The sequence below is a fragment of the Dreissena polymorpha genome, chromosome 6, assembly GCF_020536995.1.
Source record: "Dreissena polymorpha isolate Duluth1 chromosome 6, UMN_Dpol_1.0, whole genome shotgun sequence".
Lineage (NCBI taxonomy): Eukaryota > Metazoa > Mollusca > Bivalvia > Myida > Dreissenidae > Dreissena > Dreissena polymorpha.
Genome location: NC_068360.1, coordinates 17,556,788 through 17,580,302, shown reverse-complemented (window position 1 = coordinate 17,580,302; position 23,515 = coordinate 17,556,788). Strand labels below are relative to the sequence as shown.

Here is a 23,515-nt window from a genome sequence, read left to right as displayed (position 1 = left end):
TCCTTACAAATAATGATATTGCATAACTGATATACAGGATGAGCATTTTTATTTTATTATGGTCTCAGAGAACACACAATTGACCACTCGCCAGCTGTCAATCAAACTCATGTAATAATCAATCAGATTTTGTTTTTTGCGACCACATGGTCCGACAAACAAAGACTGTCGGAGTAATGGAATAAGCGTTTTATGAAAACACAACTAAGTGGGCGGAGCGATCGCGTATTTGGCGACTGGTCAATTTCTCGCAAGGTAAGATTGCTATTTCACATCCTACCTACAAAATCTGAACTCTCAAAATCTGTGCAACCCACATACACATCTGGTAACTAAGAGTACTCCCACAACCTTGAAGACTAACATGAGCAGGGTGTTGCAAATATGGGTCTTTTTTGTTTTGCGGCCAGCGTAGCTTTAGACTAGCCTGAGACCACAGCACCTTGTGTGACTTCAAAGCAGACAGCGTAGCTCCTGACATTACTGCACAATTTCACAGGCTGGTCTGTAGCTATGCTGACCACGTATGGAATAACGCACATCTTAGCATGATACTGCTCATATGATATTTGCTGATATCTCAAAATATATTTTAGGAACACAATTATTATTGCTTAACTACCCAGTACATAATGCACAAAGTAGTCCTGAACTTGATAACAGCATAGTGAAATATAATTAGTTCTCATTTCTAATGTAAAAACATTTGGTCATTCATGTAAAAATGTGTACTGATGTTTTTATTATACTTCTCTTATGTCATTTGGATATGTGGTATTAAACAAACCCTGCTAATGTCCTCATGGTTAAATTCCTTCACATCAAAACTCAAAAGATTGTTAACTTACTAATAAACACCAATACATCAATATTTTTTTGTAAAGCCAATTCTGTTATATCTGTTATTCTGTCATACAGATAGTTGTGTGAAATGCATGTGTTGTTTTAAAAATTCTCAGTAAATGAACTTAGTTAAAACATCCTTGACTTACATATTGGAATGATGAACAATTATGCACATGAGTTACATCCTGGGAAATGTGGGCTTAATTTGTGCGCCTAAAGTATAATATTATCTTAGATTAGCCTGTGCAGTCTGCTTTTATGATATTGTGTTTCAAGAAAGTCTCTTGTTAGCAAAAATCAAGTTTAGGCCAAAAGCGTCTTCCCTGATTAGCCTGTGTGGACTGCACAGGCTAATCTGGGACAACACTTTATGCACATGTATTAAAGCCCCTTTTCACAGAACAGGGCTCAAACGTTTTTGATTCTCAATATTCAAATTATGTACATGTAAGCAAAGTGTCATAGAGTATGATCATGATAAAGTTTAAAATTATTACCAGTATGCATAAACATAATCTCAAAATGCAAATGAAATAGTAGGAAACAAACATCCACTAAACATAAAACTTCTAAACAAACACCCATTGTAATTTTTCAGATATCACTAATTTTGTTGTAAAACTCATAATACAGATTATACAGGTTTTATCAGTAAAGCTTGTTAAAAGTTATCATTCAATAAGCCTTCAAACATATTCAACCAATCACCAATACACCATTTAAAACTGCAACCAATCAAAATTTACTTTTGGAATCAAATAAAAATCAACCAATCAGAAACTGACAACAACAATCAATTAGAATCAGTAAATGTATGGTTACAATGTTAATTGAAAGGGATAAACAAATTGTGGATTAATACAGTGAAACTACAAGCCTATTTAATTATCAAACAACACAAAGTTTTTGATTGCAGGCTGTTACCTTTATATTTGTCGTCAACAAAAGTAGCCAATGGACCAGTTACGAAAAAGTTGGTTGCATCTACAAGTTGAGAAAAAAAAGTTTTTTTTAAGAAAGAAAGTTTCAACGTCTTCACTTGAGGAATAAAAATCAATTATTTACATGGTCTTCTGCTTTTCACTAAATGTTCTTTTGTAAACAAATGTAAATAAATGATTCAGTACATCTCTATTGCATATGATCGAATAAACAACCAAACCAGTTAAAGCATGAAGCTTCCGCTAGAAAAGACAAAATAATCTAATATGAATTAATAAACTGGCAATCAAATTCTACATACAACAATGATGAATACCATAATGAATACCTTTATACCAATAATATAAGCTATTCATTGGTTAGTAAAAAATGGGAAAGTTTAAAAAATGGCTTGCATGACTTAATGTAAAACATGCAAATATATATATATCCCATAATACATTTTGGAATTAAGGTTACGAAACACAACAAGATATCCAAACAATAATCATTACCAACTAATTTGTTAATGGTATTCAATGGTGTGAAATTCATTATTACTAACTGTCACTTATTTCTAAATAATAATTGAATTGTGTTATAATATAACAAATGAAAAGTATAAATATTTTAAGCCTCTAAGTCTATAAAGTGAAAAATTAGATTTGTTCTAACTAGTAATTCAACAGTTGGAAAATAATATTTTAAAGATTTCCCCCAAAATTAGAGGTTACTAGTAAAGGAACAATGACATACTTAATGCATTTACACCAACAGAGGTTATATTTGAACAACTTATTGTTTCCTTTGCCATGTACTTCCAACACATGAGAAGATTTTGTTGTCAAAGGTGCTTTGATTTTTAATGTAAGTTCTGAACAACATTTTGGTTTTTCTAAGTGTAAATTAATTTCAGCAATAATTGGAAGACACATCATGTTTATGAACAAATTAATGTATTGTCATTAGGATAAAGTGGTACCGCAACTTGGTGATCAGTTAAACTATGTTATGAGCCGCTTTCAGCAAAAACATGGCTATAAGCATGTTCCTAGAGTGCCAGCCAAGATAAGCATGTGCAGTCTGCTGAGCTAATCAGGGAAAACGCTTTTATGGAATTTTTTGTTTATAGAAAGTTTCTTCCCAAAGAAAATCCAATCAAGGCTGAAGTGTCGTCCCTGATTAGCCTGTGTTGACTGCACAGCCTAATCTGGGACAAGACTTTACGCACATGCATTAAGCCAGTTTACCCAGAGGCATCTCAAATAGATTGAGATTAAAATTAATATAAACTAAATGCTGAGATGGGGACAGACAAGTCTTAAGATATACTCAAACATACTCATATGAGCATTGTCCTGGGTCGATCAGGGATGACACTTTCCGCTTAAATTGCATTTTTGTTTAGAAGAGATTCCCTTAACCCTTTCTCACATAGAAGCAAAAGGAAAATGGCTAGTAACTCGCAGTCTGTTCAGTTGTTATGCTTTTTGCTGCTTATCAGTATCTAAGGTTTTGAGATGAAGCCTTAAAAACTATAATCCAGTAAAAAACGTCTTTAGTTAAATTCAACTTTCTAAGGGACTACAAATGCGTAACAAGAGCGCCTGAAAGGCCCAAAGTCGCTCACCTGAGATAACAAGATATTATTGGGACAAATCTTCTGACCAAGTTTCATGAAGATCGGAAAATAAATGTGGCCTCTAGAGTGTTAACAAGGTTTTACTATAGCCATATAAGGAAAAATGCCCTGCCCCCTGGCAGCCATGTTTTTCAACCAACCGGCATCATTTTTGAAATCATCCAAGATATTATTGGGATGAATCTTCTGACCAAGTTTCATGAAGATCGGACAGTAAATGTGGCCTCTAGAGTGTTAACAAGATTTTACTATAGCCATATGAGGAAAATTGCCCCGCCCCTTGGAAGTCATGTTTTTCAAGCAAACATAATTATTTTCAAACTAATCCAAGATATAATTGAGACCAATCTTCTGACCTAATTTCATGAAGACTGGACAATAAATGTGCCCTCTAGAGTGTTAACAAGGTTTTACTATAATAGCCATATATATAGCCATATAAGGAAAATGCCCCGCCCCCTGGTGGCCATATTTTTTAAGCAACCAAAACCATTTTCGAACTCATCCAAGATATCATTGAGACAAATCTTCTGACCAAGTTTCATGATGATCGGACAATAAATGTGACCTCTAGAGTGTTAACTAGGTTTTACAATAGCCATATATGGAAAAATGACCCGCCCCCTGGCGGCAATGTTTTTCAACCAGCCTGCATCGTTTTCGAACTTGTCCAAGAAATTATTGGGATGAATCTTCTGACCAAGTTTCATGAAGATTGGACAATAAATGTGGCCTCTAGAGTGTTAACAAGATTTTACTATAGCCTTATATAGCCATATAAGGAAAAATGCCCCGCCCCTTGGCAGCTATGTTTTTCAAGCAAAGGTTACCATCTTTTAACCAATTCAAGATATCATTGGGAAAAATCTTCTGAGCAAGTTTCATGAAGATCGGAAAATAAATGTGGCCTCTAGAGTGTTAACAAGGTTTTACTATAGCCATTAACAAAAAATGCCCCGCCCCCTGGCGGCCATGTTTTTCAACCAACCAGCATCATTTTCGAACTCATCCAAGATATTATTGGGATGAATCTTCTGACCAAGTTTCATAAAGATCAGACAATAAATGCGGCCTCTAGAGTATTAACAAGATTTTACTAAAGCCATTTGTAGCCATATAAGGAAAAATGCCCAGCCCCTTGGCAGCCATGTTTTTTAAGCAAACGTAACCATTTTCAAACTCATCCAAGATATCATTGAGACCAATCTTCTGACCAAATTTCATGAAAATTGGACATTAAATGTGCCCTCTAGAGAGTTAACAAGGCAAAATGTTGACGCCGCACAACGGACAACGGAGGACAGACAAAAGGCGATCACAAAAGCTCACCATGAGCACGTTGTTCTACGTATCAATATGATAAACAGTTAAATGAAAAAATTCCCTAAAAGTGGAAAGCGTCATCCCCAATTAGACTGTGCGGACCTCACAGACTTATCTGGGATGACAATAAACGCACACAGTTTAAGCCTGTTATTACCAGATCAAGGCTCCTTTGTTCATGGTTATTTTATATTTATATGTTTTTATTCAGCTTCAATAAAAATGGAGACTAGTTTGATGATGACTCCAATCAGAAATGAACATAAGCAGATGAACTGTACTTATTAAACTGTAGTATCAGCCTTCAATAATCAACCAAGTAATGAGTAGACCAGACATTATTCTATATGGGCAGTGCTCTGTGAAAAGGGGGCTTAATGCAGATGCATAAAGAGTCGCAGTCCGCACAGGTACAACACTTTCCGTTTTTTTTTTTTTTTTAGGATACCCTTCTTGATGAAAATCTAGTTTAGGCAGAAAGTGTCCTCCCTGATTAGCCTGTGTAGACTGCAACAGGCTTATCTGGAACAACACTAAACGACATTCATTTATCCCCCTTTTCACAGAGCGTGACTCAAATTTAGGTGGTATACAAAGTCACCTGTTTGTACAATGAAATTAATTGACTGTAAAACTAAAGGATGAATAACTAAATAAAAGATAATCTGTCACTAATCTTGCTGGTAAATTCACTCTTTTTAGCTCTCTCTTTTATGTCACCATTCTACAACTGTTAAAGGATCTATATACCATGCTTTATATCAAGCAGTAGTAAGTAGTAATGTGTTTAGCTATGAACCTTGTCTCATACTGGCTAACAGTGAGTACATAGTGATGTTACTAATGTTCTGTGTTTAGCTGAGGGTACCTTGTTTTATATTGGGTGGGAAGTTCGTAGTGATGTGTAACCTACATACCTTGCTTCATATTTGGCGGGGAGTAGGTAGTAATGTACTTTGAGGCCCTGTTACTGATCAGTTCTCGGTTACCATGGCGAATAAGAGCCTCAATCTGTAACAACAACAAAACAGGATTAACAAGTACACACTTATTACAAAATTAATTATTGGCAATAAAAAACAAAGACAAACAATTACTGTGAACTTAATTATCTAACAGCATGAGCATAAGTTGATTTTCTAACGTTGCAAGCTCCTGTGATCTTGGTCTTTGATCTCTTGATCTCATTATCAATAATCAATGCCTCTTTCAATCCAAGGCATTCTTTAGATCTCATGCAGTTTCATATTACAGGCCCCTATGACCTTGACCTTTGACCTCATAATCAATTGCTATCTGGTTTCCCTCAAAAGCATTCACCATACCAATTAAGATAATAGTAGTTGGCAGCATTTGTATAAAAACTAAGCAGAAATGAATTTCTGTAATAATCCCCCTGACCTTGACCCCTTGACCTCAAAATCCATAGGAGTCTTCCTTTCCTCCCAAGGAACCCGAATACCAATTGAGATGTTCAGTGTTCTCTAGATATCATGTGGAAATTTGACCTTTGCACTTTCTACCTCAACCACTTTGGAACTTAATTTGCTCTTGTCTGCAACCGTCATATCAATTTTAAAAATTGCAGGTAAAGTGCTTAATATATTACTGAATAATATATGTACAAAAAAACGACTGAAAGACCGTTGCAAAGCAATATACCCACACTTCTTTTAGGGGACCCATAATAATTAAAGTTTCCACTTGCCTGAATGTGATATGTTGTCCCGGGCTTCAATTTATCCAGCTTAAATTCGTGGATATTCTGAAAGAAGAAAATGTTCACATAATTATGAGCCATCTTCTGGAAAACGAGGACACAAATCTTTATTTATTCTCACTGGGCGACCCACAAGGCCAATTACTCTCTCCGAGTTAGCTACCTTACTTGTGTTCTAACAGCATGGAGAAATAGATAAGTGTTACATTTCCAATTTAACTGATTATCACAATAAAAATAAAAATAGGCTTGCTATGACTTAAAAATAATAATTAATAACTTTTACAAAAGTGTCAATATATTAAAAACTGTTGATAATGAGTAGCATCATAACATAACACAAATTCCAAATATTTATGTTAAGCCATGTTTCACACATTTAGCATGTGAAACACTGAGTAATGATTACATTTGATACTATGTAAACATTAAAATTACCTTTTAATGTCTTGAACATATATGAAGAATTAATGATATATGATGTTGGCATTTAAGAAATTTGGTAAATAAACATTTTTACTAACATGTTTAGAACAACAAATGTGCATTTTTGGTTCAAAAAAATGTGCAGCATAAAATATGCATAAACAAGAGATGTGCTTGTCAGAATCACAATGCCCCCTATTGCGCCGCTTTGAAGCCATAAATTTGACTTTTGACCTTGAAGGATGACCTTGACATTGACCTTTCACCACTCAAAATGGGCGGCTCCATGAGATACACATGCATGCCAAATATAAAGTTGTTATCTTCAATATTGCAAAAGAAATGACCAAGGTTAAAGTTTTGACTCCGCTTTGAAGCCATATATTTGACCTTTGACCTTGAAGGATGACCTTCACCTTCAACCACTCAAAATGTGCAGCTCCATGAGATACGCATTCATGCCAAATATCAAGTTGCTATCTTCATTTTTGCAAAAGTTATTCAATATTGCAAAACTTTAACCAAGGTTAAAGTTTTCCACAGAATGACAGACAGACAGACAGACAGGCCAAAAACAATAAACCCCCGATCATTCGATCCGGGGGCATAACAAATCAGACTTTGAGAGATCATTACAAATATCCAAGCTTTAAGGGAAGATCGCAACTGATGCGACTCCCTTGAGTTGTAACTTCTGTGACCAACATTAGCTACGACTCTCGTCATGAGTTGAAGAGGCATGTCCTCCTGGACAAATAGAGCCGTGTTCTGAGAAAACTGTATTAAATGCATGTGCGTCAAGGGTTATCTCAAATAGGACCTGCATCAAGGGTCGTCCCAAATAGGACCTGCGTCAAGTGTCATCCCAAATAGGACCTGCGTCAAGGGTCGTCCCAAATAGGACCTGCGTCAAGGGTCATCCCAAATAGGACCTGAGTCAAGGGTCATCCCAAATAGGACCTGCGTCAAGGGTCGTCCCATATAGGACCTGCGTCAAGGGTCATCCCAAATAGGACCGTTAAGTAAATACAGGCTTATCTGAGAAAACACTTTCCTCCTAAAATGGATTATCGTCTAGAAGAGACTTTTCTTAAACACAAAATTCCATAAAAGCGGAACATGTTGTCTCTAATAAGCCTATGCAGACTGCACAGGCTCATCTGGGAAAACACTTTATGCATATGCATTTACCCTTTCCCACTCAGAAGTTAAGTGAAAATAGCTTTATGCAAACAGCCTAAAACCAGAAAAGCCTGCTAGTAACTCACAGTCTGTTCAGGTTTTATATTGTTTGCTGCTCATCAGTATTTAAGGGTTGGAAATGAAGCCTTTAAAAATTTGAAACTAATAAGAAAGGTCTAAAATTAAATATAACTTTCTAAGGGACTACAAATGCGTGAAAATACGTATCTAAGGGGTAAAGGGCAAAGTCTTTTTTTTTTGTAAGAACGTGTCACATAAGATTACTAGGAAGTTGTGCATTATAACCTACCCCCGGCAGTGTTTTCTCCAGGACTGGTATCCTCACTAACACTGGACTGGCTTGTGTAAGTCGCTCACTCCACGTCAACTGTAGATATATACATGACTTGATGACAATTATTTATTTTAGCCATGCTCCTGGAAGATGGGGCTTAATGCATGTGCGTTAAGTGTCGACCGAGATTAGCCTGTGAAGTTTGCACAGGCTAATCAGGGAGGATATTTTCCGCTTTATGGAATTTTTTGTGTAAAGGAAGTCTCTCGTAAACAAATATCCAGTGGAGGTGGAAAGCATTAAGCCCTATTTTCCTAAAATGCAGCACTTACAAATATTGAGTTTGAGACTGATGTTAAAACAGATACTTGTTTTGCCAGATGTTACATGAGTCTGTCACCAAACAGCATAAATTGAAGATAAAAGTATTTCAAGGTTGATAGAATTCTAAACATTTCAACTCGTTATTATTTCTATAATGCACATTTACAACCTTTAATTCCAAACAAAAGAGAAGTAAAATCATTTTCTTTGTTATACTACCAAGAACAAGAGGCGCCCAGATTATATTTGAACAAAATTAATGATGCAAAATAAGAATTGTATTAGTACCTTAAATGAATTTATTGTTTAACATGAGATCAATTACATGCAAAGACAAGCATACACCTTTTTTAAGACCTATGGCTGAGTTAACTCTTTCAGTGCGGGAACCGAATTTTGAAGGCCTTTGCAAACAGTTTGGATCCAGATGAGACGCCACAGAACGTGGCGTCTCATCTGGATCCAAACTGTTTGCTATTCTGATAGTATTCTTTGAAAAAAAATGGAAGAAAATGCTAATTTTAGAAATTCAACAGACGACATTTTAGCAGACGACAAATTTCCCAGCATGCAAAGGGTTAACATTACTCCTCTGAAGAGGGGGTTAAGGATTTTCCATATGCTAAAATCCATGCATCCATTTGTCAAGGTCAATAAAGTTCACTCTCTCCTTCTTCGCAAACTGAAGGGTCTGTTTAAATGTGTGACTTAAGGTATGTCCTGATGGAACACAATTTACTTTTAACAGTTTGGAAACAGTTTTGGAACGCCAGCTATTTACTTCAGTTCCTTTAACCCTTTCCCACTCAGAAGCAAAGTGAAAATGGCTTTGTACAAACAGCATAAAACCAGAACAGCCTGGGAGTAACTTGCAATCTGTACAGGTTTTATACTGTTTGCTACTCATCAGAATCTATGGGTTGGAAATGAAGCCTTTAAAATTAGAATCTATTAAGAAAGGTATTTAATTAATTGTTACTTTCTAAGGGACTACAATTGCGTCAAAATACGTATCTAAATGGTAGAGGGTTTAAGAGACACTTGCTCATGCAATGCAAAACTTGGACAAAGAGTTCCGCATAACAAACTTACATTTTTCGCTTACTGTTGTGCCTTTTCTGATGTAAGAAATTTTTAGTTGCCTTTAGGACCCAATTTAATAAAACATAACCTGATCAGAAATAACAAAGTTTGTCCATCTTTCACCTCTTAACTAGATTTATAACTGTTTGGCATAATGTACATGTAAGCCTGCTTTTCTTAATTTTTGCAATGTTAATCTGATGAACTTTTTTGTTTTTCAAAGGCACTCATCAATATTTTTGTGATTAATTGTGTAAAACGTTCTTTCACACATGGCTTAATTAGACGGTGGGTTGGTGCATTTACTTTGGTGATCATACATTTGATTTTTCTGATGACGTCCGGTGTGGCCACATTTCGGCATAGGAAGGTCAAAATTTGTTTTTTTGGTGTTGATGTCCAATTTTATCAATAATTTTTTTGATGGAGCCCAAGAAAATTGAATATCCCAATGCTTTCAATTAATTTTGAATACTCTTATACACATGGTCTTAAAAAATTCAACAACTACCCTGTCCACTTAATCACAAATTTGTCCATGCACAATGCATAATGAATAGCAATGCTGAAACACCAAGATTATGATTGTTAACCCTTTGCATGCTGGGAACTTGTCGTCTGCTAAAATGTTGTCTGCTGAATTTCTAAAATAAGCATTTTCTTTGATTTTTTTTCAAAGAATACTATCAGAATAGCAAACAGTTTGGATCCTGATGAGACGCCACGTTCTGTGGCGTCTCATCTGGATCCAAACTGTTTGCAAAGGCCTTCAAAATTCAGTTCCAGCACTTGAAGAGTTAATGATAAGAGTAAAAGCAAATTGCATTGATTTTTCTCGCAAACCTGTCTTAATGTATTCAAATATTATCTGGGTGCCTTTCCTAAACAACATAAAAAGTCCTGATCCAAATAAGCATCATAAAAAATTGTCATTTCAATCATTCAAGTGTTTTTAGAACAGAGGAGAATCAATTTTTTTATACATTAGTTGCTTACCTTCAATAAAATTTTGAAAGTTCTCATGTGTGGCTATAAATTCCATAGTATCAGTGCTAAATTTTATTATTAATTGGCAAATTAACAATCACTTTTAATTTTTGTTTAGTTGCCAATAAAAAATAACTTTAAATGTTTATTTATTAGTAAACACACAAAAACAGCATTGTTACTTTGACTTATAAAATATCAGAAATAAAAAATCTCATAATTTGTTACTAACTGACTTAAAAACTACGATAAATAAAGAAACTATCTCTTACATATGAGCTTCACTCTATAAAAACCAGGCTTAATGCATGCACTTAAAGGACAGTCGGCACAGGCTTAATGCATGTGCTTAAAGGACAGTCAGCACAGGCTTAATGCATGTGCTTAAAGGACAGTCTGCACAGGCTTTATGCATGTGCTTAAAGGACAGTCTGCACAGGCTTAATGCATGTGCTTAAAGGACAGGCTGCACAGGCTTAATGCATGTGCTTAAAGGACAGTCTGCACAGGCTAATCAGGAAAGACACTTTTTGCCTTGACTGGATTTTTCATTTAGAATATATTGCTTTGACTGGATTTTTCATTTAGAATATATTGTCTTGACTGGATTTTTCATTTAGAATATATTGCCTTGACTGGATTTTTCATTTAAAATATATTGCCTTGACTGGATTTTTCATTTAGAATATATTGCCTTGACTGGATTTTTTCATTTAAAATATATTGCCTTGACTGGATTTTTCATTTAAAATATATTGCCTTGACTGGATTTTTCATTTAGAATATATTGCCTTGACTGGATTTTTCATTTAGAATATACTTACTTTACACAAACAATGTAAAAAAGTGGAAAGTGTGATCCCTGATTGGCCTGTGCCGACGCACAGGCTAACCTGGGACGACAATTTATGCACATGCATTAAGCCCTGTTTTCACAGAGCACGCCTAATATAGCTACAACTGACTATGCTACAGCAGCTTACAGAGTACTTCCAGATTGGAATATCGGAATACTTGGGAGCCATCCAGTGTATCGTGACATCCACCAAACCCTTGCGCAGAGTTGTGGCCCCTTCTGTGATGTTCTGAGGAGAATCTGGTCTTTGAACACCTGCAAATGGAACCCAACTGGACCTTTAATGTAATTTCATGCTAGATCTGCACGTTTGCAACAAAAACATTTACCTAAATTTGTAAAAAGTAAAAAGCACAAAAAAGGGCATAATTGTGCTTATAGGCTGGATAAAGTTAAAGGTCTTGATTAGTTAATTTTAATTATTAAACACACACACACTAAGAAAAACACATTTAAACTTAAACCTCTAAGGGCTTGTCCAAAGCAGTGCACAAGAAAATCACATGGAAATACGTCTCAAAACTCAAGCAAACTTCCAGTATGTTATTCTATCAATGAGAATTTACATAACTATGCACATGTCACATCGATATTATGAACTGGTGAACATCACAGGCACAAGATCATACATCACATGACTTACGTCTAGATGACTTGAATGGTTCTGATATGGGTGAGTAGCCCTGTGTGCCGCTAGAGGTTACCATGGCAACCCGGTACTGGTACCAGTGACCTGCGTGCACTCTTTCCAGGAGTAGGCTGGAGACTGCAGTCTGAAAACATTCAAATAAAAATAGACATTATTTTATATTGATATAAATTTTACTTTATATCAACATCAATATCATCTTCATCATCATCATCATCATCATCATCATCATCATCATCATCATCATCATCATCATCATCATCATCATCACCATCATCATCATCATCACCATCATCATCATCATCATTATCATCACCATCATCAACATCACCACCACCATCATAATTATAATAACCATAAAAACCACCACCATCAACTGCACTGCCACAACCATCATTATCCTCATTATCATAATCTCTGTCATTGTAATAATCATCAACATCATCATAACAATCATCAAAATTGTCTTGCAATATATAAGGCATTAAGCTTCCACATTTTAACTTCAGTTCAGTGATTCTTTTTTCCCACCAAAACTAGAGCTTTGTTGACTATATTTAAATAAAATTAGAGAACGATAAAAACAAAAGTGTCTTGCACTTAATGGTGATAAAGTTTATAATGAATCAATTGCTTTTATAAAATGCAATTAGTTTGCCGCTCGTACTTAAAAACATTTTATGAGGATTGACTGACAGAGTGACTCCAATCTGTCTCATTTAACTCTTTTAGTGCTGGAACCAAATTTTGAAGGCCTTTGCAAACAGTTTGGATCCAGATGAGACACCACAGAACGTGGCGTCTCATCAGGATCCAAACTGTTTGCTATTCTGATAGTATTCTTTGAAAAAAAATCAAAGAAAATGCTAACTTTAGAAATTCAGCAGACAACATTTCAGCAGACGACAAATTTCCCAGCATGCGAAGGGTTAAAAACTGGTGTTCAGGGATATAAAAATCAAGCAAATCTGCCTCCTTTCAAGACTCTTACAATGGACTTTATCTCCCAGTAGGTGTCTTCATTCCAACCGACAGGTTTGAGGTTGGTGGTGTTGCGCTGTTCTACAATGTACACCCTAACCCCACTGCCTGCTCCAATTTTCTCCGGCACATCCCAGGTGATATAGAGTGCTCTCCCTTGTCGTTTCTCTTCAAATGTGAAGTTTTTTGGCACGCCCGGCAGATCTTAAGATGAAGCGTATTTACACAATTAACAAAATAAACCACGTCAACCTGGGAAAACTGGGCTTAATGCATGTGCAAATTTTCATCCCAGATAAGCCTGTGCTTTCCGCACAGGCTTATTAGAGATGACACTTTCAGCTTGTATGGTATTTTTTGGTTGAAGGAAGTCTCTTCTAATCAAAAATCCAGTATATGACCTAGTGACCCAAAAATGGGTGTGGCATGTAGAACTCATTAATGTGCAGCTACATATGAAGTTTCAAAGTTGTAGACAGAAGCACTTTGATTTTAGAGCCAATGTTCAAAACCTTAACAAAATGTTAAGGTTTTAGCACGACAACCACGGACGGCGGACAGCAGAAGGCGAGCTGGCTTTGACAATCTCCAAAAAGAGCCGAGGTTAAAAAATTGAGAATTGTGACAGTCCACGTTTGCATTTTAAAGATTAAGCTTGGAAAAATTGTATTTTATAAAGAACAAGGAAGCATACATGAACACACCAGTTTCACTAACCACAAGTTCATGTTATAAATCAAAACTGCAATTTGATAAAATTACTGTTTTCTACAATGCCTGAACATATGACAATTTTCTCCCTTTCCACTAAAACCTAACCAGTGTTTTTTTTCACCGTTTTTGGAATGGGGCCGGGTCCCTTTGGATTGGGAAAATTCGCGGCGTTTTTAATAAAATTGGGAAAATAATGTTGTTGTGGACAGCGCCCACGACTATTCGAGTGCTTGACAGTATAACGTAAGCCATAATGGGGAAATTGTTCATATTCAATAAGGTCAAGGTAATAAAGTCATATTCTAAAGTGGAAGAGAACCATAATTGAGACATATTGATAGCTTGTGTTTTAAAGAAGTTGTACTTTATAGATGATTCTGAGTTCAGGTATATTTTCCACAATCTATTGAACATTTGTAAAGGCATAAAACTAACTAATAAGATTTTATTTCAAGTAAGATAGCGATAACTTGGGTGGGGTGGTTGGACGGTCCGTCAAAAATAAAATAAATAAATATAAGTATGTTTTTTTTTACCATGTTTAAAAAAAAAAAAATTACGCTTTTTGGTAAGGGGGTGGGGGGGGGAGTATAATGTGGGTGTGTGGTCATTTTTTAGATGATCTTTCAAAAATAAGAGAAAACAAGAGCTGTCAGAAGACAGCACTTTCGACTTTTCAATTGCTTGACAGTCTCACATAAGCGATCATGGGAAAATTGTTCATATTCAATAAGGTCAAGGTAATATAGTCATATTCTAACTGGAAGAGGACCATAATTGAAACATAATGATCGCTAATGTTTTAAAGAAGTGGGACATTATAGAAGATTCTGAGTTCAGGTATATTTTCCACAATCTATTGAACATTTTTAAAGACATAAAACAAACTAATAAGATTATATTTCAAGTTTGATAGCAATAGCTTGGGTGGGATGGTTAGCAGTCTTTCACAAATAAAATAATAAGAATTTGTGGGGTTTTTATAACCATGTTTAAAAACAAAAACAACAAGATGTGTTTGTGAAACACAATGTCCCCCTATATGATGTTTGACCTTGAAGGATGACCTTGACCTTGTGAAGAATGACCTTGACCTTGACCTTTCACCACTCAAAAAGTGCAGCTCCATGAGATACACATGCATGCCAAATATCGAGTTGCTATCTTCAATATTGCAAAAGTATTCATAAAATAAGCGATTTGGGCCACATATATTTGACCTCTGACCTTGAAGGATGATCTTGACCTTGACCTTCCACCACTCAAAATGTGCAGCTCCATGAAATGCACATGCATGCCAAATATCAAGTTGCTATATACAATATTGCAAAAGTATTTATAAAATAAGCGATTTGGGCCACATATATTTGACCTCTGACCTTGAAGGATGACCTTGACCTTTCACCACTCAAAATGTCAAGCTCCATGAGATACACATGCATGCCAAATATCAAGTTGCTATCTTCAATATTGCAAAAGTATTCATAAAATGAGCGATTTTGGCCACATATATTTGACCTCTGACCTTGAAGGATGACCTTGACCTTTTACCACTCAAAATGTGCAGCTTCATGAGATACACATGCATGCCAAATATGAAGTTGCTATCTTCAATATAGCAAAAGTTATTGCAAAATGTTAAAGTTGGCGCAAACAGACTACTATAGTGGGGGACATAAAAATTTGTGTGTGGGGGGGTGGGGGGTGGAGAGGGTGAATAATGTGGGGGCGTGGTCATTTATTACATGATATTTCAAAAATAAGAAAAAAACAAGAGCTGTGTTTGTGAAACAATGCAACCTACTGAAGCCATATATTTTACCTTTGACCTTGAAGGATGACATTGACCTTTCACCACTAAAAATTTACAGCTCCATGAGATACACATGCATGCCGAATATCAAGTTGCTATCTTCAATATTGCAAAAGTTATGACCAATGTTAAAGTTTTCGGACGGACGCACAGACTAACGGACAGTTCAACTGCTATATGCCACCCTTCCGGGAGGAAATTATTTTTATTATATTTTTTTTAAGAGGGGGGGGATTCTGGGGTGGGGCGTTGGGGATGGTTTGGGTGGAGTCTATTGTGGTATGTCAGGTAAGTGTTGTTTTGTCAAAGTATGAATCAAATCTGATCCTTAATAAAGAAGTTATGGCAATTTAAGCAAAATTTACTTATTTGACCTTGAGATTCAAGGTCATTCAAAGGTCAAGGTCAAATTCAACTTGCCATGTACAGTACCTTCATGATAGTAAGAAAGAATTCGAAGTTTGAAAGCAATAGCCTTGATACTTTAGAAGTAAAGTGCATCTAAACACAAAATTTAACAAAATATTCAACGTTACTAAGTAAAAAAAGGGCCATAATTCCGTCAAAATGCCAACCAGAGTTATGCAATTTTTCCTGTACAGCCCCCTTATGATAGTAAGCGAGTGTTCCAAGTCTGAAAAAAATAGCTATGATGGACTAAAACACAAAACTTAACAAAATTTTAAATTTTCTAAGTATAAAAGGGGCCAGTCATAGTTACATAACTTTGCCTGCACAGTCCCCTTATGATAGTTAGTAAGTGTTGCAAGTATGAAAGCAATAGCTTTGATACTTAAGGAATAATATGGACCTTTACACAACTTAACCAAAATTTTCTAAGCATAAAAAGGGCACATAATTCTGTCAAAATGCACGCCAGAGTTATCTAACTTTGCCTGCGCAGTCCCCTCATGATAGTAAGTGTACCAAATTTGAATGCAATAGCATTCAATTTGATACTTTATTTGAACAGTGGACCTAAACGCAAAACTTAACCGGACGCCGACGCCGACGCCAAGGTGATGACAATAGCTCATAATTTTTTTTCAAAAAATAGACGAGCTAAAAATCCAGTTCAGATAATAATGTCCCTGATAAGCATGTGCGGCTGCACAAGGCTACATGTAATATAGAACGACACATTACAGACATGCAGTATGCCCCATTGTTAAAAAGCAACGCTCAAATAGCATACTATATTTAGAGTAGTCTGGTTTCCTGCACACGTAGCCGCACAAATTCGGACAACACTTGCTATCGTCGTCGCAGTCGCCGTCTGTTCTACACGATGCTAAGCAGGCGGCCTCAAAACCTTTGGCAGATTCTGGTTTGGGGCAGTCTCCCGCTTTGTACATGTACGTGTAGTACAAAAACTCACAGGAATCTTCACACGCTTTTTCACCGTTCTGAAATTAAATGAAAAATATGTAAATAAGTGCTGTCACTATCAAGTGATCTGTTTGGAAAGAGTAGGTCTTTCTGTGTCAGACAAATTTGATTCCAGGAAACACAGACGGACAGGACTGATTTAAGTATGAAGAGTCATGAGTGGTGCTTTTTCTGGTGGAGATGTGGTCAGGAAATCAGAATAGCAAGTTTCATGCAATTACCATTCATAGTATAGTAGATATTTTACATGTTTTAACCAGGGCCTATTGGACTACCTGATGGATAGCCAGACATATAGATTTGATGTGCTCATATCCAAGAAGTGTATGTTGAAAATGATATGTTTCATTTTGTTACACCACAGCATCAAAGCATGCGAAAAAGCCTGCAAATTGAATGGTGTTAAGGGAAGTTACATGCTATTCCCAGACAGACAGTGGCAGGAAGAGGAAATACCAACAGGCCTCCACTGCACAATCTACAGTGCTGAGTAGGAAGCCTTTGTTTTTCTTATTTAGCTTACCATGTTTGACATTTGCATAGACACCAGTTACATGTGCATACATAAAACATCGGTAAGATAACATATATGGCACACCCAATCGGAATTGTGTTGACATGTACATCTAAATTACTTTATGTGTATCAACATTTTTGCGAGTTCTCCAGAATTTTCAACAAGTGGATCCTCTCTCACTGCAGAACATACCGAACAATTAGGCAGACGGAATGGCTAAGCTAAGATTGAAAGAAGACAAAGAAAAGCATGAAGTATGAACTGAAGGATAGAACACCATCAGTAAGTGCCTGTTCATAACTTAAAGGGGCCTTTTCACACATTTTGGCATGCGTTGGAGTTTGAAATGTTAACATTGGATCTAAAAAGCTCCAGTTAAAAAAAACAAGAATAAAATTTAAGATAGAAAACAAGAGATGTGCTAGTCAGAAACACAATGCCCCCTATTGCGCCGCTTTGAAATAAAAAAAAAATTGTCTGACCTTTGATCTTTAACCTTGAACGATGACCTTGGCCTCGAACTTCCACCACTCAAAATGTGCAGCTTCATGAGAACGCCGCTTTGATTTTTTTTGTGACCTTTGACTGTGAAGGATGACCTTGAAGGATGACCTTGACATTGAACTTCCACCACTCACAATGTGCAGCTTCATGAGAACGCGGCTTTGAAATTTTTACATTTTTTTACCTTTGACCTTGAAGGATGACCTTGACCTTGAACTTTCACGCCTCACAATGTGCAGCTTCATGAGAACGCCGTTTTGAAAAAAAAACAAGATGTGTTTGTGAAACACAATGTCCCCCTATATGATGTTTGACCTTGTAGGATGACCTTGACATTGTGAAGGATGACCATAACCGTGACCTTTCACCACTCAAAATGTGCAGCTCCATGAGATACACATGCATGCCAAATATCAAGTTGCTATCTTCAATGTTGCAAAAGTATTAATAAAATAAGCGATTTGGGCCACATATATTTGACCTCTGACCTTGAAGGATGACCTTGACCTTGACCTTTCACCACTTAAAATGTGCAGCTCCATGAGATGCACATGCATGCCAAATATCAAGTTGCTATCTTCAATATTGCAAAAGTATTTATAAAATAAGCGATTTGGGCCACATATATTTGACCTCTGACCTTGAAGGATGACGTTGACCTTGACCTTTCACCACTCAAAATGTGCAGCTTCATGAGATACACATGCATGCCAAATATCAAGTTGCTATCTTCAATATTGCAAAAGTATTCATGAAATGAGCGATTTTGGCCACATATATTTGACCTCTGACCTTCAAGGATGACCTTTACTTTGACCTTTCACCACTCAAAATGTGCAGCTTCATGAGATACACATGCATGCCAAATATGAAGTTGCTATCTTCAATATAGCAAAAGTTATTGCAAAATGTTAAAGTTGGCACAAACAGACATACCAACAGACAGACCAACAGACAGACCAACAGACAGGGCAAAAACAATATGTCCCCCACTACTATAGTGGGGGACATAAAAAAAACTTTTTTTTTGACTTTTGACCTTGAAGGATGACCTTGACCTTGAAGGATTACCTTGACCTTAAAGGATGACCTTGACCTTGAACTTCCACCACTCAAAATGTGCAGCTTCATAAGAACCCCGCTTTGAAAAAAAAATAAATTGTTTTGACCTTTTACCTTGAAGGATGACCTTGAAGTATGACCTTGACCTTGAAGGATGACCTTGACATTGAACTTCCACCACTCACAATGTGCAGCTTCATAAGAACGCCGCTTTGAAATTTTTTATATATTTTTTTTACCTTGAAGGATGACCTTGACCTTGAAGGATGACCTTGACCTTGAACTTCCACCACTCACAATGTGCAGCTTCATGAGAACGCCGCATTATTTATATTTTTTTATTGACCTTTGACCCTGAAGGATGACCTTGACCTTGAACTTCCACCACTCAAAATGTGCAGCTTAACGTCCTCTCAGATACACATGCATGCCAAATATCAAGTTGCTATCTTCAATATTGGAAAAGTTATGGCCAATGTTAAAGTTTTCGGACCAACAGACACCATATATTTGACATTTTACCTTGAAGGATGACCTTGACCTTGACCTTTCACCACTCCGTGAGATGCACATGCATGCCAAATATCAAGTTTCTATCTTCAATAATGAAAAAGTTATGGCCAACGTTAAAGTTTTTTTGGGACGGACGGACAGACTGACACACATACTGACATACTGACTGACTGACGGACAGTTCAACTGCTATATGCCACCCTACCGGGGGCATAAAAAGTAACCCTCAACTGGGCTCACACCACTGACCACTGGAGTAAAAGTCTATCGCTTGGACCACTTGGCCATCCGTGCTCATACAATGAGTAATGTGTTTTATACTTTATAAAAGCAATCTACAAAGTATCACAAAATATAACGACAACAACAGAACTCTCCAAATTATTCAAATTATCGTTTTGCGTTGCAACACTTTATTATTTTCAGGTTTTTAAATCGTCAAAAGATGCATAAAATGGATATTTTAGAGCATGGTAAACATTCAGTATTACTGTTTCCTCACAAATATCATAGCTACAACTTAAATTGTTAATTTTGTCAATTAACCAAAACGTGAAAAGGCCCCTTTAACAGCCATAGGAATACAGTCCAGTCATTAACAAGTGATCATCCTCAAACTGCAAACAGGACACAGGTGCAAAATTTATGAATGACATTAGGGCATAATGTTTCGATTAATATCATTTCAATTATGTAAATTAACTTTTATTGAGAAGTCATTTATCTGTGATAGCCATAAAAATCATGATTATTATATACACAGCAAACAAACTTCTTTAATGCAATTTTTTTTTTTTTAAATGCTCTTTACAGTAAAAAAACCTGGTGACATTATTGTTCATAAAGCTAATAAAGATATTACTTACAATACTATGAATATAAATATTTATAAAAATTAATTACGAATCAGATTCTGTTAAACAAATATGTTGATCATAACAGCTTTTCAAATTTGAAAGTGAACAATAACATACACCTTGTGATATATTCAATTAAATCATGTTTTTGCACTTTTTGTTTGTAGGTTAAATCCCTTTAGAATTCCACACAATTTGTCATGTAAACCCTCACTTCATTTGAGCGATCCTTCTCCTCAATGACTCTATCTAATGCATTGCTTTGTACTATAAATAAGAAAAGTACACCACTTTGCATCCAAATGCACCTAATTCCGTATAATCAGTTTAAGCTCCATTGCATCGAAAGCCCAAGGCTGCTATTCCATCTGTCCGTATCCGCATCCGCATATCCCCATCCGCAAAACATAGAACCAGTTGAAATGCACTGCGCTTATTCCATTCATCCGCATTTGCATATCCGCAAAAGAACGCTCAAGTGAGCATTCTAATGCGGATGCGGACGAGATATGGACGGCATTTAGAACAATGAGGGGAAAGCTGTCATCTCAAAAATCAACCAAAAAACTTATCGAATTGGTGAAAAATTTCCTGGAACTATACAATCAACGTGACTCAGATTTTACCTGAAATGTTTGGAAAAGTATAGCAAAGGCGCTAGAAGAAGATGTTTCAGGTATTTACCATTTGTATTCTTTTACAGACAGAATGATGATTTGTACCTTATATCTACTTAAATTCACGCTTGTCCTTCATAACAATTATCTCAATTATAATTTTCAGTTTTATCCATATAATTAAAAGTGTGCACTTTGTGCCAAACAGTTGTCCAAAGAAAGGCAATCATGGCTCCTGAGTTACAGATTTCTATGGACTTGTATAACGCGGAGTCGAACACTATTTTGTCACCGTCTACATATCCTACAGGTCTAAACAATTACAGCCTGCCCTGCCTGAGCATAGATTACAACAATCGTTATTGTCATCTGTTAACAAAGAGCATGGTTTCCAGCATATGTCCACTGCTAGTTATGTGGCCTACCCTGTGGCACAGGCACAGGACAATCAGACCGGCGGACAACATACAGGACTTAACATTTTGAGCACTGCTATTGAAACCTTACAGTAAAACGAGCGATTGTCCACAATTTTGTGACAAATTAAAGTGACATATTTTCCTTGTTTGTTTAATGTCTCAAGTACAGTGAAACACAGGTCTTTTCGAGAACATTTTATTTCTAAATACATTATATGCATCATTTGATATTGTTTTATGCTTATGATTGTTGATTAAGTTTACGTTGCCAATATGTAAGTACATTAAAGTTGAATAAACGTATATAAAATTCAAATTATTGATTCACACAAAATATTTATAGTTACCGCAAGCAAATAGCTAGACGTTGTTTGGCTCCAATGGTCTGTCTTGTAACCGATTTCTTTGAAATAAACTCTTCAACTAGAGAGAGAACGTATCCGAATTGTTGTTTGTTTAGTCTAAAGTTACCTTTAAACTCCTCATCAGCAAGTTCAAGTTCTTGAACTAAATGGTTGTAAGTTCCAAATGTTTGGCGATTTCTTATTATTGCACGTGCCCACCACCTGTGCTTTCGTTTACGTTTACACTTCTTCGCATGAGCAACAGCAGCACCAATTAACAAAAATGGGAAAACTCTTCTTCTGCATACAATGTTTTCAGTTCAGAAGATTTTCCAAAAAAGAAAGATTATGTAACGTTCGACGTATGCGGATAAATGGAATATATAGCGTCCGTATTATAATTACGGATGCGGATACTCTTATTGAAACCACCTTCAGTCCCTTTCATGGGTAGAGCTAGTAATTGGTATATTTGGGGGAGACCTAAAGAACGCTCCCACAGTAACTGTGACCTAGGCAGACACCATATTCAACAAGCCAAGATAGCTATTTGACTTGTAACTATATATATTTGTTCAGTGTGTAAAAGCCAGATGGTATTGTCCTATATGTTTATGTTAAATCCTGTATGAGTTATGTAAATATCATACCATAAAATTTCTAATAATAATTTATATTTGTCAAGGTTGTAAAAAATTAACAAGGTACAAAATACTGTCAAAACAAAGCTGTAATTCAAGGTATTTATAAACATTATTCCTGAAGACAAATCTATTAAGCAAGTATAAATAGGTAACCTTTTGCAGTCCTAAGTCATCAATTACATGTGAGCTGTTACATAAGGTAAAAAAATGTCATTTAACTTTAGGAAGACAAATAGTGATACATTTGTTATCTAGTTTAAACAACACTTTAATTATGTAACTTCTAAATTAAATTTAGGTGCTTTAAAACATTGTCATAGTAATACATTTAATAATAGTACTGCGAAGTCACTTTTAAGACAATAAATTACCAAGAAAATGTAAATTGGCCAGATTAATTATTGGGAAAACTATTGATAAGTGAGGGAAGGCAGGGACACATATTTCTCCAAATTCAGTCAGCTTGCACAATAATGAACTCAAATAAAGTGCTAATTTTTTTATATAAGGCTTAATTTGGTGAGAGAATTGTCCATGTGGAAAAGCATCTCAGTATGCTCAAAGGGCCATACTTGTTTTGTTTTGGGAATATATTGATAGGTGCCTTATGAAATATACAGTTAAATTTGTTAAAAAGGTCTGTAAGCACAAGAAAATTGGCTCAATATTATGCATATCTCACTACCCTGTACCAGATGTCTGCTGCATCAAATGTGAGCTTATCAGATAATAGCTTCAAATATTAACCCATTTATGCCTAGTGGACTCTCCCATCCTTCTAAATTGGATCAATTTATTTCCAAAATTATGGATGTCTAGTATATTTATTTCTGTATTTAGAATATTTTCTTACAGAAATTCCTTTAAGCAAACAGCAAAGACCCTGA

The 23,515-nt window shown here is 35.9% G+C and overlaps 1 protein-coding gene across 1 annotated transcript in view; it reads right to left on the bottom strand.

Annotated features, from left to right (window-relative positions):
• The window catches only part of LOC127835473 (anosmin-1-like), a 78,504-nt gene that overhangs the window by 13,317 nt on the left and 41,672 nt on the right, over positions 1–23,515 (bottom strand). The window contains exons 4-11 of the mRNA XM_052361920.1: positions 16,958–17,168; positions 13,246–13,439; positions 12,249–12,378; positions 11,733–11,860; positions 8,371–8,448; positions 6,441–6,497; positions 5,650–5,743; positions 1,771–1,830 (exon numbers count right to left, since the gene is read on the bottom strand). Of these exons, the coding sequence (XP_052217880.1) occupies positions 1,771–1,830; positions 5,650–5,743; positions 6,441–6,497; positions 8,371–8,448; positions 11,733–11,860; positions 12,249–12,378; positions 13,246–13,439; positions 16,958–17,168 (952 nt within the window). The remainder of the gene's footprint in view (positions 1–1,770; positions 1,831–5,649; positions 5,744–6,440; positions 6,498–8,370; positions 8,449–11,732; positions 11,861–12,248; positions 12,379–13,245; positions 13,440–16,957; positions 17,169–23,515) is intronic.